The sequence below is a fragment of the Anomalospiza imberbis genome, chromosome 6 (genome assembly GCF_031753505.1).
Source record: "Anomalospiza imberbis isolate Cuckoo-Finch-1a 21T00152 chromosome 6, ASM3175350v1, whole genome shotgun sequence".
In the NCBI taxonomy this organism is placed as follows: domain Eukaryota; kingdom Metazoa; phylum Chordata; class Aves; order Passeriformes; family Viduidae; genus Anomalospiza; species Anomalospiza imberbis.
In genome coordinates this window covers 24020710-24034753 of record NC_089686.1, presented here as the reverse complement: position 1 = coordinate 24034753, position 14044 = coordinate 24020710, and the positions used below count along the sequence as shown (strand labels likewise).

At 41.8% G+C, this 14044-nt stretch overlaps 1 protein-coding gene across 1 annotated transcript; it reads left to right on the top strand.

Moving 5' to 3' along the window:
- Positions 1 to 1672: 1672 nt before the first annotated feature.
- Positions 1673 to 5282, top strand: SSTR1 (somatostatin receptor 1). The gene has a single exon (XM_068192881.1). It carries the CDS (start codon positions 1905 to 1907, stop codon positions 3105 to 3107), a length of 1203 nt encoding a protein of 400 aa, XP_068048982.1. The 5' UTR covers positions 1673 to 1904; the 3' UTR covers positions 3108 to 5282.
- The last annotated feature ends 8762 nt before the right edge of the window (positions 5283 to 14044 follow it).

Here is a 14044-nt window from a genome sequence, read left to right as displayed (position 1 = left end):
TCTTGACAAAAGAAGGTGGTACTCTTAGGCAGCAGTTTATGTGAAGAGACAGGTCATTACCCATACAGGTATGCTTTGCTCACACAGAGGGGGGGGCTACGGCCAACAGAATAAATAAGCATTTATTGAGTATTTTGTGTGTATGCCTGAGGGAATGTTGATGCAAGTGTGAGGGTCCGTCTGAACTAGTAACCACATCTGGTTAATACAGAATGGTCAGGTGGTATATACAGAATGGTGGTGGTAGTATATGAAAATTTAGTGATTATGTACAAGCATGTAAGGACAGATTGTATAGTCAGAACAATAACATATAGGGAGAAGAGACATATTGCCCAGCAGGAGATGTGTATGGGAAGGTCACACTCTTTTGTTTTTAAGAAAAGTTTGCTTGCCAGAGAAAAGAGATGCAGTATTAGAACTATCTGAAGATGTTCATGTGTGATTAGAACTGATGGTGAGGATGAGGTGCTTAAAGAGTCAGTGTTTGCCTAGAGATGACAACAGGAGGAACTACTGGTATATGTGTGTTCATCTAGAATCAAGGTGTATGTAAAAAACAGCACAGTATAGGTCAGTGTATAGAAGCAGTCAGTGGGTGCAGCGTGGAAGAAGTTATGTAGTGACAGCTACATATATGCAGCATATGAATGGAGATGGTACCAATGATTTGTGTCACTGTACAGGCTCAGGAGAGTTTATAGCCTCCCCTGGTGTAGATACAATCCTATCAGGGATATGCATATGTTTTAAGTATATATTAAGTGTACATTTTATATAAATATATTATATATATTATATATTTTAATTATATTTTAAGAGAGGGGGTTATAACACTGGTGAGGCAGCATGTGGTCGTTGAGCTTCAAGTGATCCTATGATTGGAAGCAGATGTGTGGGGACAGAGGCATGGACAGCAGGAGATGGTCTTGGCACCACGGTGGTGTAAATAGTCGTGTCAAGCTGCAGAGTGCAAATTGGTCACTCACTCTTGGATGTGACAGACAGAGGCAAAACATGTGCCTGGGTGTTACAATATGATGGGGGCATCTTTCAGGACAGAGTGTGTGGAGAGGGGCAGGGCTGCTCGTGAGTGATATCTAGAGCTGCTGGTGGTGGGACAGGACAAGGTAGGGGGCGTGGAGCTGCGTGGGGGTAGGAGGCATGGACAGCGCTGTGTGCATAGGACTGAATGTTTTGTGCTTTGTCGGCCGGTGCCATGGCTGGTGCCAGCGCTGTGAGGTGGGCAATGCACCTGGTGCAGTGACAGGAGAGGGTTACAGCAGCTGAGCAGACATGAGGCACGCTTGCCCAGGTAACACTGCTCACCCACGCAAGACCCAGGCTTTTTCCTTAAAGGACAAAAGACAGTCCCTTTGCCAGGGGTGCCCCTGGGCTGGACCTAGGTGCCATGGAGGGAGAGCTGTGGAGAATGGAGGGAGAGGAGAGGATGGTGGACGGGGAGGGCATCAGTGGGAGGTGGGGGAAACAATGCTGGGTGGGGAGAGAACTGCGGGATAGGAGGGCACTGAGTAGCGTGGGGCAGTGGAAACAGGGAGCAGGCTGCCCTGGAGCTGCCGGATTTGCGAACAGCCGGAGGGCGGGATGAGAGGCGGGCAGGAGGAGTGGGGGGTGGGAAGGGACACCCACTTACGTCTCCTCCTGCATTTTTTTTTCCTTCCCTCCTTCTTTCCTTAGCTGGTGACGCGCCGCTCCTATTAATCATTCACCAGCCGAGGAGCAGCAATTGCCGCCTCTCGGAGCGAGCGGCGCTGGCAGCCGCCTCTCTCCCGATGCCCGCGTCCCGCAGCCGCCGCGCCGGGACCCCTGACGGGACGATGCCCAGCGCAGCCGGCGGCAGACGCCTGCTGCTCTGAGCCGGGGCGTGGGGGTCCGGGCAGAGGATGCTCCCCAATGGCACCTGCCCCAGGCTTCCGGGCGGTGCAGGCAGCGACAGCGGCGGCAGCGACAGCAGCGGCAGCGACAGTGGTGGCGGCGGAGCCTGTGGTGCCTCGGAGGAGGCGGCGGCAGAGGGCATGGACTCGGGCGGCAGGAATTCCTCTGGCGCTCCGAACAGCACCCTGAGTGAGTCTCAGGGCAGCGCCATCCTCATCTCATTCATCTACTCCGTGGTGTGCCTGGTGGGGCTGTGCGGGAACTCCATGGTCATCTACGTGATCCTACGTTATGCCAAGATGAAGACAGCCACCAACATCTACATCCTAAACTTGGCCATCGCGGATGAGCTGCTGATGCTTAGCGTCCCCTTTCTGGTTACCTCCACCCTGCTGCACCACTGGCCCTTTGGCTCCCTGCTCTGCCGCCTGGTGCTCAGCGTGGATGCCATCAACATGTTCACCAGCATCTACTGCCTGACCGTGCTCAGCGTGGACCGTTACATCGCTGTGGTGCACCCCATCAAGGCGGCCAGGTACCGCCGGCCCACTGTGGCTAAGATGGTCAATCTGGGTGTCTGGGTGCTTTCCATCCTCATCATCCTGCCCATCATCATCTTCTCCAACACAGCAGCCAACAGTGATGGAACAGTGGCTTGTAACATGCTCATGCCAGAGCCCACCCAGAGATGGCTGGTGGTCTTTGTGGTCTACACCTTTCTGATGGGCTTCTTGCTGCCTGTGGTGGCCATCTGCCTCTGCTACATCCTCATCATTGCTAAGATGCGCATGGTGGCCCTGAAGGCTGGCTGGCAGCAACGCAAACGCTCAGAGCGCAAGATCACCCTCATGGTCATGATGGTGGTGATGGTCTTTGTCATCTGCTGGATGCCCTTCTACATTGTGCAGCTGGTCAATGTCTTTGTAGAGCAGGATGATGCCACCATCAGCCAGCTCTCTGTCATCTTGGGCTATGCCAACAGCTGTGCCAACCCTATCCTCTATGGTTTTCTCTCAGACAATTTCAAGCGGTCCTTCCAGCGGCTGCTCTGCCTCAGCTGGATGGACAATGCTGCAGAGGAACCCATCGACTACTATGCCACTGCCCTCAAGAGCAGGGCATACAGTGTGGAGGATTTTCCCCCAGACAACTTGGAGTCAGGGAGCATGTACAGGAATGGCACTTGCACCTCCAGGATTACCACCCTCTGAGGAAGCATTCCTGTCCTCCAGCTCCCTTACTGCCCCCCAGCTGGAGGGTGAGCGAAGCCAGGGCTGTGGCATGGGGAGGCTGGGAGGGAGGGGATTTTGGTCCTGCCCACTGCCACCAATGTTCGGCGCAAGAAAGAGCAGAGAAAACCCCATATCCTTGATTTGTTGCCCTCCTGCACCCTGGTTGCCCCCCTTGAGAGCGGGTGCATTCTCTGATGCTTTGACATCCACTTAATGAATTGTGGCTCTCATGGATTAGCTTAGGGTCTGGTAGCCTGGCTCTGCCACTCTCTGTGTCTGACAAGTGGCTGTAAAGGTCCTGCAGAGACTCTCCTTCCATCTTTTGTAGAGTTTGCCCTTCCCCTTGGCTGGTAGAACACCCCAGGCCACTGAATTGAGTCTGCCTCACTCAAGATCCAGCATTCAGGCTCAGACTCCCCGCAGCTGAAAATGATCCCACTCAACATCTGTCAGTACACACCTCCCCTTCAGAGATTAGAAATGCTGGAAAAATTGCCCACAACATATATCTTGCCCTCCCCCAGGAAGGAATCAGTAGCCTTTCTCTGTGCCTACCTTTCCCTTCCCCTGGAATAAAATTGAAAGCAGAGAGCAAAAAGACCACGAGAAAGAAGCAGCATAGTCATGGAGATATTTATTTGCTTTGCAGACAGCTTCCAACTCACTGGGACTTTGGATCTCTGTGCTACTTGGCAGAAGCAGAGCAGTAAAGGTCTTAGGAAAAAATCTGATTATTGCTGTGCTTTGGAGCTGTGTGGCAGGTTGCTCATGATGGGAGATAAGCAGTCCCCTGACACATAGGGAGCAGAGAGCTGGGACTCACTTAGATGGCAGCTGGGGGGACTGCTGAGTTGGGAAATGTTTGAATCTGTCCACACGCACAATAATGTGTGCTGATAATAAAGTTTAAAGGGAGCACTAGACTGTGAATCTGCTCTCTTGAGCCTGCTCCGTCAGCTGTGAAACAGCAATGAAGGGAGCTGAGACAGTTTTTGAATGACTTGGATGATGACAAAGCCACTTTAGCCTATATGGAAAAAGGGGGAGTCATTTAAAAATCTCCACCAGTCTCTGAAACAAATACTTGACAGAAAAAGTAGCTGTTCAGTTATAGCTATTACCCTAGCTCCAGTTTCTTCTGTTGCACTAAAAAACCCCAACAAAATGGGTTTCATATGTTGCCACTGTAATATACGGACCCAGAGCTTCTTAATGTTTCATTTCTGAGAATTCTTGTTTTTAATGTGTGCCAGATGTCTTTTTGTTTGATTTTTATTTGATTCTTGTCACTGTGTTGTGAATGTGTTTTTCTGAAGCAATTTATACTGTGTACTTATGGCTGTGGTGGCTACTTGCAAGGTTGCATTTAAAATCAGTGATGCTCAAGAAGGATTCTTTCCAGATAAAAACATTGTCATTTTTTCTAACTCTTTCATTTACATTTTCTCCCCTACAGAAATTCTCTCTTGAATCTTCTCTTTTCTCTTCTTATGACAAAACAAATTTCATATAGACAGATGAAGCTTTCTTTGATAAATGACAGCTGATTAAATGAAACCTTCTATCCCTACTCCCTTTTACCACACACAGAAGTGTCGGTACAGACTGTGTTGAAATTAGCAGCTATGTTTTTTGCTTTCTATCACCTATGCTAACAGTGTCACACAGTGGCAAGTGTCCCAGTAGCTGTGATAAATCACTTCTCTAGCACAATACTGTGGTTGTATCAATTAAAACTACTGGCAATATGAAGCAAGAGACCGGAAAAATCTCTAGTAGCAGCATACCCATAGCATTGTACTCGTAGCTGCAGTGCTTAAGTACAGTGTAAAGTGTAAGGTTGACAGTTAAGGTATCTAGTATTTGTAGTGGTGGATTTACTACAGGTTTTTGTTAAATTATACCCTTTAACTTTTCTCAGCAGCAAAATGCAGGATGATACTTTGTACATTTCTTTCACCAAAACTTACGTACTGTTAAATGAATGTATAAATTTATTATTTCAAAGTTGTCTGATTCAAAGTCCATCAAAATGAGAGAAAAAAAATCTTAATTCACTTCAATAGACTGTGAGTCAGCTCCTTTTAGTCTAAAAATTGCTAATGTGGAAACTGTTACATCCTTATTAAAATATTTCATTAAAAGCTTTAACAATTGTACAGTTTCTTTTATTTTACTTCCTAATGGGCACGATTTTAAGAAAACTTGCAAATATTAAATTTTGTAATGTTTTACATGTACATATGGGGAAATGAGGATGAAATCGCTTTATAAGCTCAATTAAATTTTCACAGAAATCAAATATCTGTCAAAACAGTAAAATGCCCCAGGATATCCATGATGCTATTTCCAGGGCTTCACTTGAATTCTCTGTCACAATATCTTCAAGATGTCATAAATCTCATAATCTTATGTGGTCCTTTTCACCCAGGCATATTCTTATGTATGGTCAGATTAAACAGAGAGTCAGTCTACTTTTTACTGTTGAATTTGTTTAATATCAGACACGATGAAGCAAGAGTGAAAAAGCATAGAGATTCATTCTGCATAGTCAGCTTTGATTAAAAGTTGAATTGGGATTTGTTCTTTCATTTTTTTTTCTCTTTGCCTTGCAAAGGTTGCAATGGAAGCCTGCACACCTACCAGCATATGCACTTTAGTTTCAGTTCTCCCAGGCACATTGCAGAGGTTGGGTTGGGCCTTCAGTAGATGGCAGGCTTGCCTTCAGATGGATGGGCTGATTCACTCCCAGCCAGCACTGCCCCTATGATTCCTGGCTCTGTGTGGTTTCAGCTGGAAACAAAATCTGTTTATCCCAATCTAACAGTTGTTCCTGCTACTTTTCACTCTGGGAGAGGTGATCAACAGCAGTAAATCATTCAATTTAGCTAGAAAGTGAGTTAGTTCATTCTGTGTTACTATTCTAAATAGTAGAACATAACCACCGGAAAGATAAAAAGTTATTCTCATGAAATCATATGTACTAGAAAATAAACAAAATTCTTTTTAATGCTTTCCAAATGGCAAATAAAAGTATTCATATTTCATATGGAAATTATTTTAAATAATGCTCCATTAACTGAAAAAAATAGTACAGTGGTTTATTTCTTGGTGACGTTTTGACCTTTTTAGACAGCTGCAAGTGGGTGAATTGGAATTTGTGAGCAGGAGGAATTTTTTTTGCTATTTCCCCATGAGTTTTGGCTTATATTTTAAAAATACTGCATTCACTTTGTCATGGAAATTGGCCTTGTGGCCACTGAAACGCAGGCAACCTTTGCACTTTGTTTAGCCTGAGACCTATACCCAGCAGTGGGACAGCACCAAGCAGTATCCAGTCAATGGACTGGACTGTTTCGTGTGGCATGGATTCCAGAGAACAGTCTTCACATGGAACTCACATCAGGTGGGCAGCACACATCAGCTGCAGCATTTTGCCACTCAAAGAAAGGTGCACAGGAAATCACGTTCCTTTCTCACCAGGCTTCCCAGTGCAGTAGCAAAGGCAACACGTCTCGGAATCCTGAGGCTGGCTGCTACCTGCAGTTAGTGGACTTGAGCAAGACCAGTCACAGAGGCACTTTATATCTGGACAGTGGATGACAAAAGGTGATGGCTGTGTGCCTCTTCAGATGGTCCCTACAGCAGAGAACATTAGACAGAGTATGGTTTCTTTGCATTCAATTCTTAAAGAACCCATTTGATATCTTGACAGGGAATGAGAATCAGTTTTCTAAATGTGATGTAAGAATTTCTAAAATGCCATCTTTCCAGTGAATCAGAGTTTTAAAACAGGCTTTCTGGTTGTTTCTGGAAATCTAAAATCTGCATTTCTAATGTACAAGGCATGTTCTATTAACACTGACTATTTGCTGTATTTTAACCTGTTACCAAAATCAGAATACTAATTCTAAATATGAAACTAAGTCTTACTGAAATAAAATAACCCAGTGATGTCATACATTCATGTTATATAAGGTTTGACTTTACTCTGCCATATTTCTAGCACAGTGACAGTTTAATGTCTTATAATCCTGATTAAAAAAATATTGAAGAAAAATAATTTCAAAAAAATCAGAAGAAATTAGCCAAGAAAGGAATATCAATCCAGTGTTCTAAACTCTGTGATTTTAGTCCCTAGGAACCTTATTTGACAGCAGGGCTCTACAGACAAGAATGTGAATTATGAATCTCTAGAGAAGAATAAAATATTTCTACTGAATTGTGTATTTAGCACTTCCATCCTCTTCAACATAGCCTTATTTGGCTGATAACTTCCGGCTAAGACACAGGAAGAAAGGATGGATTACTAATTAGATTTCTCTCTTAGAAAAATGCTTTTAGACATTTTGTGAAGAGAAATGGCCAAGAAAAATAGGGGAATGTGAGAGTATTTCAAAGTATATCATTAGATGGCTATAAACCAAGCAAAATTTTGACAAGACAGATGTTTTTCAATAAAAGCTAAGTATACCCACTCCCTTCCAACTTTGTTTCTCCAAAAGCCTAAAATCTGGATTTGGCAGAGCAATAAGCAGCTATGAAGCAGAGATAGCAAGGTGTTGTATCCTGCCTGATGTATATAGGTTTTTGTATCCAGTCTGAATGGAATACATTTGTCATTACATGATTATCATGTCTATGATGGGTAGAGTCACCTTGGAAACTATATAAATATAAAGAAAATTCCTTCTACTCTCCATCCCCCCCCCCCCCCCCCCCAAATGTCTTTTCTATACAGGTTCTTACATTGTGTGATATGCCTAAGGGATGCTCTGTAGGTTCTTGAGCTTCCTAACTAGAAAGGCTCAAATAAAAGTGCCCAATTTCACAGAATAGGGAAGTTGTAGGACAGATAACAATTACCAGATTTTTAACTTGGAATTTGAATTGTGTTGTATTTATGACCTGGAACAGGACTGTACAGTCTCCGCTTACCTTGTTGGTGACAGTGCTGTTGTCAGTGCACGTGTGGGCCCTACCAGCCCAGGGGAAGCTTCAGGAGGGTGCTGGACTGCACTGCACTTCATAAAGCTGAGCAATGCCAGGTGGCACCAGTGCTGCTGCCATGGGCTGAGTATGGCATAAGCTCAACTCAGGCACACAGCACTTTCCCGTGCTCAGATTCACAATGGAAAGCCCAAGGGATTGCTGGTCAGCTGGAGTGGTCCAAAATGTGGCAAAGCTGGATATTTGCGGGAGAATGGATATAAAAGAAGGCCAAACTGATGGATACTTGATATTGAGCAGACTGAAAGAGAAAAAATGTGATATGGAGAAAAATCAAGTATGTGATGGCCAGTAGAGGCCATTTTGTTAAGAACAGAGGAACATAAGTAGAGTCCAGTACGGGCATTGCAAAGCAGGAATTTGGATCTTTCACATAATTAACTTTCACTGTTTAGAGTACAGAAAATACATAAACTCCCAACCCAGCAAAAAATTGTGCTTTTTATGTCAGCTGCTGTTTTCCAAGCTGGCTGTTATTTTTGAAGGTTAGAAAGTATCTAGGCATTTTTTCTAAGAACTAAATGACAATTTAGATACTTTATTGAATTACTAGAAACTCAGGAAAACAAGGCAGAAACAGATAGATAATCGATTTTTCTGAATGTTAATTTATTTTGGATTTTTCAGATGCTTTGAATTTCACAGTTGTTTTTTTTTCCTTTATCATTAAAATAGAGAAAAAGATCTAATAATTTTTTGCTTAAAACAACAAACCAAGAAGAACCTCATATTCACAAGACAGAAATTGAATACAGAGGAATTTTCATTGCTCTTTCACTGTCATAAAGTACATACAGAACTTCTTACTTGAGCAGAATCTTCAGTACAATGACTGGGAAAAATCCTTTCCCTTAGAGAAAGATATACTCATAAGAATGAAAAGTAATGTAACACATTCCTCTGCACATACATTACAAACTTTGATCACTTATAATCTCACTCAAGCTATCTGTACTTATGATCTTATGTTCCAGAGAACAGTGTAAATCATTCTTATCAACCAAAAACACAAGGCCTGCTGGTTACATTCCAAAAACAAAACCATGCTTTTCTGACAGGTTATAGCCCATATGTTGTTCCTGGCTTAATGACTGAAAATATTTATTTTTTTTGCAAACCACCACATTTTGAGTAACACCTGAAAACATATGCAGCAAGAAGATGGTTAGGACAGATACATCCTGGTAGAGATGGACGCTCGCCTGTCTTTCTCATTTTTCCCTCTTCAGCTTATCCTCTCTGTGAACCTGCAGTTTTCTTTCTCTTATATAACCCATAAAATACATAAGAATGGTTGTTTTCCCATTTTTCTGGCTCAGAATGCAAAAGGATTAGCAGGTAGAAGGAGGGGAAGGACATAATAAATACAGGACCACCACCACACCTCTGCATTCCCCGGCTCCACTGCCACTTCCACTCCACCTGGAGTACTGTGTTCTCCTCTGGAGCTCCCAACATAAGAAGGATGTAGACATGCTGGAGCCCAGAGGAGGCCACCCAGATGATCAGAGAGTTAGAACACATCTCCTACAAAGACAGGCTGAAAGAGTTGGGGGTGTTCAGCCTGGAAAAGAGAAGGCTTCCAGTACCTACAACCAACCTTCCAGTACCTACAAGAAAGTTGAAGAAGAACAACTTCCTAGGGCTTGTGGTGACGGGCCAAAGGGGAGTGGCTTCAAACAAAGAGGGTAGGTATGAGGAAGAAATTCTTTGCTGTGACAGTGGTGAGACACTGGACCAATTTGCTCAGCAAAGTTGTGAATGCCTCATCTCTTGAAGTGTTCAAGGCCAGGCTGGATGGGGCTCTGAGCAAACTGGTCTAGGGGAAGGCGTCCCTGCACACAGCAGGGGGGTGGAGCAAGATGATCATTAAGGTCCCTTCCATCCCAAACCATTCTGTGATTCTGTGATTCTAGTTAGCAATACAGAAAAGGGAAAATATTTGCTTGCAAACAGATGATTCCCTTTACACATCCACTTTCAAGTCTTCCAGTCCCAGACTACACGTCCAGAAGAGAAAGACAAGGCTGCATACTGGGGGAAGAAGAAAATATATTAAGTTTATGTTTTGAAGCCCTGGGAATGTGGTTGCTGCTGCTGCTGCCCTGCTGTGTTTGCCTTTTGAGTCAATTATGTATCTTTAGTGAAATATATGAATCACCACACTACAGCTTTGGTAAGTGTCCACATACTGAAGAAATAAAAAACAATATTTCTAGAAGAAACTACATTGCATCTACCAGTGGTTGACCTCTATGTAATAATGAGGAAAGATAACTGGGATTTAAAACGTGAAAAAAATTAAGTGATAGGAAGTTTCTAGGGGAAGCACAGAATCCATTCTATTTTTAGTATTCTTTAAGCTATACAATACACTTAAACAAGGAGAAATGTTGTCAGAAGTACTCAAATTTTTCCCATGTCCGCTTACAGATTTCATTTCAATCCCACAGAACACCTAATTAAGTCTGTAGCAGCATAAATCATTATTTTTTTAAAAAGTGGTAATTAAAATTTTATTTCTGATTATTTGATGAAACTAACCATTAAAAATTCATCACTTGTTCATAAATAAAATGTGCAGCTGACAAATGATATGCCTACCAGTCAAAATACCTTTGTAGGAATTAAGGAAATATAAAATTGGCAACATGGGACAGTTTTTGGATAACTGTGATAGACAAGAGATCTAGACATTCCTATTCTTTTCAGGAATCACCATTTTGAAGTGTAGACTAACAGTTTCTTGCTATCACCATTTCATTACAAATGTAAGCATTGTAAAACTCACAGATACAAAGTTTATATGTGATTTATTTGGCTTTAATATGGGATGAAATAATATTTTTTCCTATGCTGGAAATACAGTTGGAATATAATATGCTCATATAATGTTTATTTGACGGACATGTAAGCAATGTGAGAGAAAAGATTTGTCTCTATCTTTGCCATGTTTTGGAAAAATATTTGCATTTGATTGTGGTTTTTTTATGTGGTGTTACATAATAACTTTTACTAAAATGGCATCCATTTTCATAACCAGACACTTTTATTATCTCAGTACTTGTTATGATTATCTGTACTCATTATGATCTTACTTATTCTCCTTCTATGGATGTAAACAGCAAACTCTGCTCTGAGTTTGCCTTGCAGACCAGTGAATCATGGTTGTGATATGAACCAATGGTTGCATGACAGGTATGTGTTGGTTTCTTACTCACTAAAGACCCAATTTGATCAAGAGTGGAAAGCAAAAATGATCCTTTCTCCCAAATCATCTTCCTTTTGGTCTGAACCATTAGAGAAAGAGAAATTCATGCATTCCAAACTTGCTCAGGTTCCAAACAAATCCAAAGGCTATTTGATTTGTATTCCACTGACTGCAAAAATAAGGTAAAAAACCCCAGACATACTAAACAAGAATCTCTAACATGTAAAAGCAATAAAAGCAATAATAAAATTATGACCATTTAGCCATGCCTTTAAAATACAGAAGGCACCATGAGCTCACTTTTAGAAAAGTGACTTTCACAGCTGGAGACTTAAGTAAGCTGATTTTTCTGATTTAATTTTAAATGTGTATTTTACAGGCTTTTAAATATAAGTAGCCTCCATATGCCTTCTTTACAGTCAATGCAGAGAAAGGGCACTTTCAGGGTGTGATTCATCAGTCCTGTTTTCAGCACCTTGTCTAAAATTAGATTAATTGCAAGCACATATTTCTCTCTATAGGCAGTACAGGTGTCTAGGTGAGTAAGAAAGTCTAGATGAATTATTGGAGATATCTACACATGGTAAGATGGATCCCATCCTTAGATGCAAAATAGTCCGGTTTCACATGAGTCGAATTATAAGCCAAGGGGAACATAGTAGAACCCTTGTGTAGTCCTCTAGACAAATGTCTAATGATCCTGAATTGTGTGAGAAAAAGAACTCTCAAATCAAAACATTATTTCACAGGAAGAGTGAAATGGGAATTATGATTCAGGTGAATGGTTTGCAAGGGCATGAACTTGCATATTTTAACTAAACAGTCTGAGTCACATACTGAGAGATGCCAAAATAAGTAGTCAGGTGCTTAACTCAGCACTTAATTGTGTGCTTGGTAAGACTCCAGAAAGAGAGAGAGTTTCTAGAGCTTAGAAAAACACACCTGGACAGTCCCATCACACTGTCAGAAGAGTTCAGCTATCTCATACAAAAGAAAGACCAAAACATACAAAAAAAATTTAGAGAGGTTCACATTTATCTTAGTTGCTATTTGCTTATACAGCCCCGATAGAAGAAGAGAGCTCTACATACACCATCCCATAAAAGAAATTACTTACGCTGACAACAACAGGAGTGTTATTAAACAACAAGGCATTAATGGCTAAGTCATTTTCCAAATCTGTGCACATCTGAATGTAGAATCAAGCCTCCTGCCCAAGCTGAAAAGTGCCTGCCTTCTGAAATACAAATGTCAGATAAACAGAATAAAAAAGTTTGCAGATTATGGGTCACCTCGTAATGAGTAGCATTCTCACCTGGATGGATTTAATTCCTGTCACGATACAAGGGGATTTATGGCTACAGTCAGTCTGATGGCTCACAAATATCAGTGACCTCTTTACCAAAAGCAAAAGACTGTTTCCCAGACAGCAACTGCCTATCACTATTAAAGGGAGAGAAATAATTACTTATGTAATTATTTATCCTTAGCAGATGTTTACACCATATTTATCATCAAGTCTTTGCTTGCAAGAAAAATAACACGCATTATTTTTTAAACAGAGTTCTTCAAACTCAACAAGCAAGTGTCAAAATTAAAGTTGTGGTAAGAATGTTAGCTCTCAAGAGAGGAAAACAAACAAACAAGGAAGTGTATTTAAAGAGACATTTCAGAGATTAAAGTTCTCTTAAGGGAAGAAAATATTTCCCTATTCTTCCTGCACCCCAAAAGGCTTGGATGAGACCACTTAGATATGTGTAACTGCACTCAGAAAACCTTGAATCAATATTTAATATTACAACTTGAATTGAAAACAACACCATAATAATAATAAGTGAGCATCAGCACTCTGAACTGCACAGAAAGCAAGTTCTGCAGCCAGGTTGAAAGCTCCTCTACAGAATTCCCAAGGGAAATCACAGAGGAAGTGCTTACCTCATTTAGTAAAGGCCACAAACAGTGAATCTTTCCTTACTCTCAAGTGACTCCATGGAAAACAATATATCTTACTAAAGAGAATAAGATTTGCATGATGTATTTGGACTCATGTTAATTCCTCTCACAGTGTGGTGTGTCAGCACCTCATCTGATTGTAAGGGAGACACATATTGCATACAGAAAGCAAATTTTGTAACAATCCAATTTAGGAGAAAAACTGTAACTGAAAAATTTATTCTCTGCTACAACAAAAATGAGTATGAAGTAACAAACAGGGCAGTGATTTACATCAACCTTTATTCTTTTCATCAGCTGAAACTGAGTCCCCATTAACGTCTCACTTCCTTAGCAGTTTAATGACTTTCTAAGTATAGAAATGCTCCTTCATTTTTTAAGAATGTCAGTATGAAAGCATATCAGATTGCAGTTTCACCCAAAATTATGGCAGTTCACCTCTCCAAAAGGTCCAGCAGTTAGAATGAAAATTAGATCCTCCAAGTACCACTCGGGCAAGGAGTGACTTCTAAATTACGAGATGCAAGTGCTCAAAGTGGCCCACTTTATGCTTGCTCCAAGTAAGGCACCCGACGAACAGCTTCTGAGAGGATAAAAATGCACAATGGTTGCAGCTGCAATCGCTCTGTTGGCCAGGCTGATCTATTTATATTCTAGTGAAATCAGCACCGAAATAACTGTTTTTCAGACCGACAAAAACTTTGACTGTCCAAAGACTTCAATCCCCTCAAAAGAACGCTCC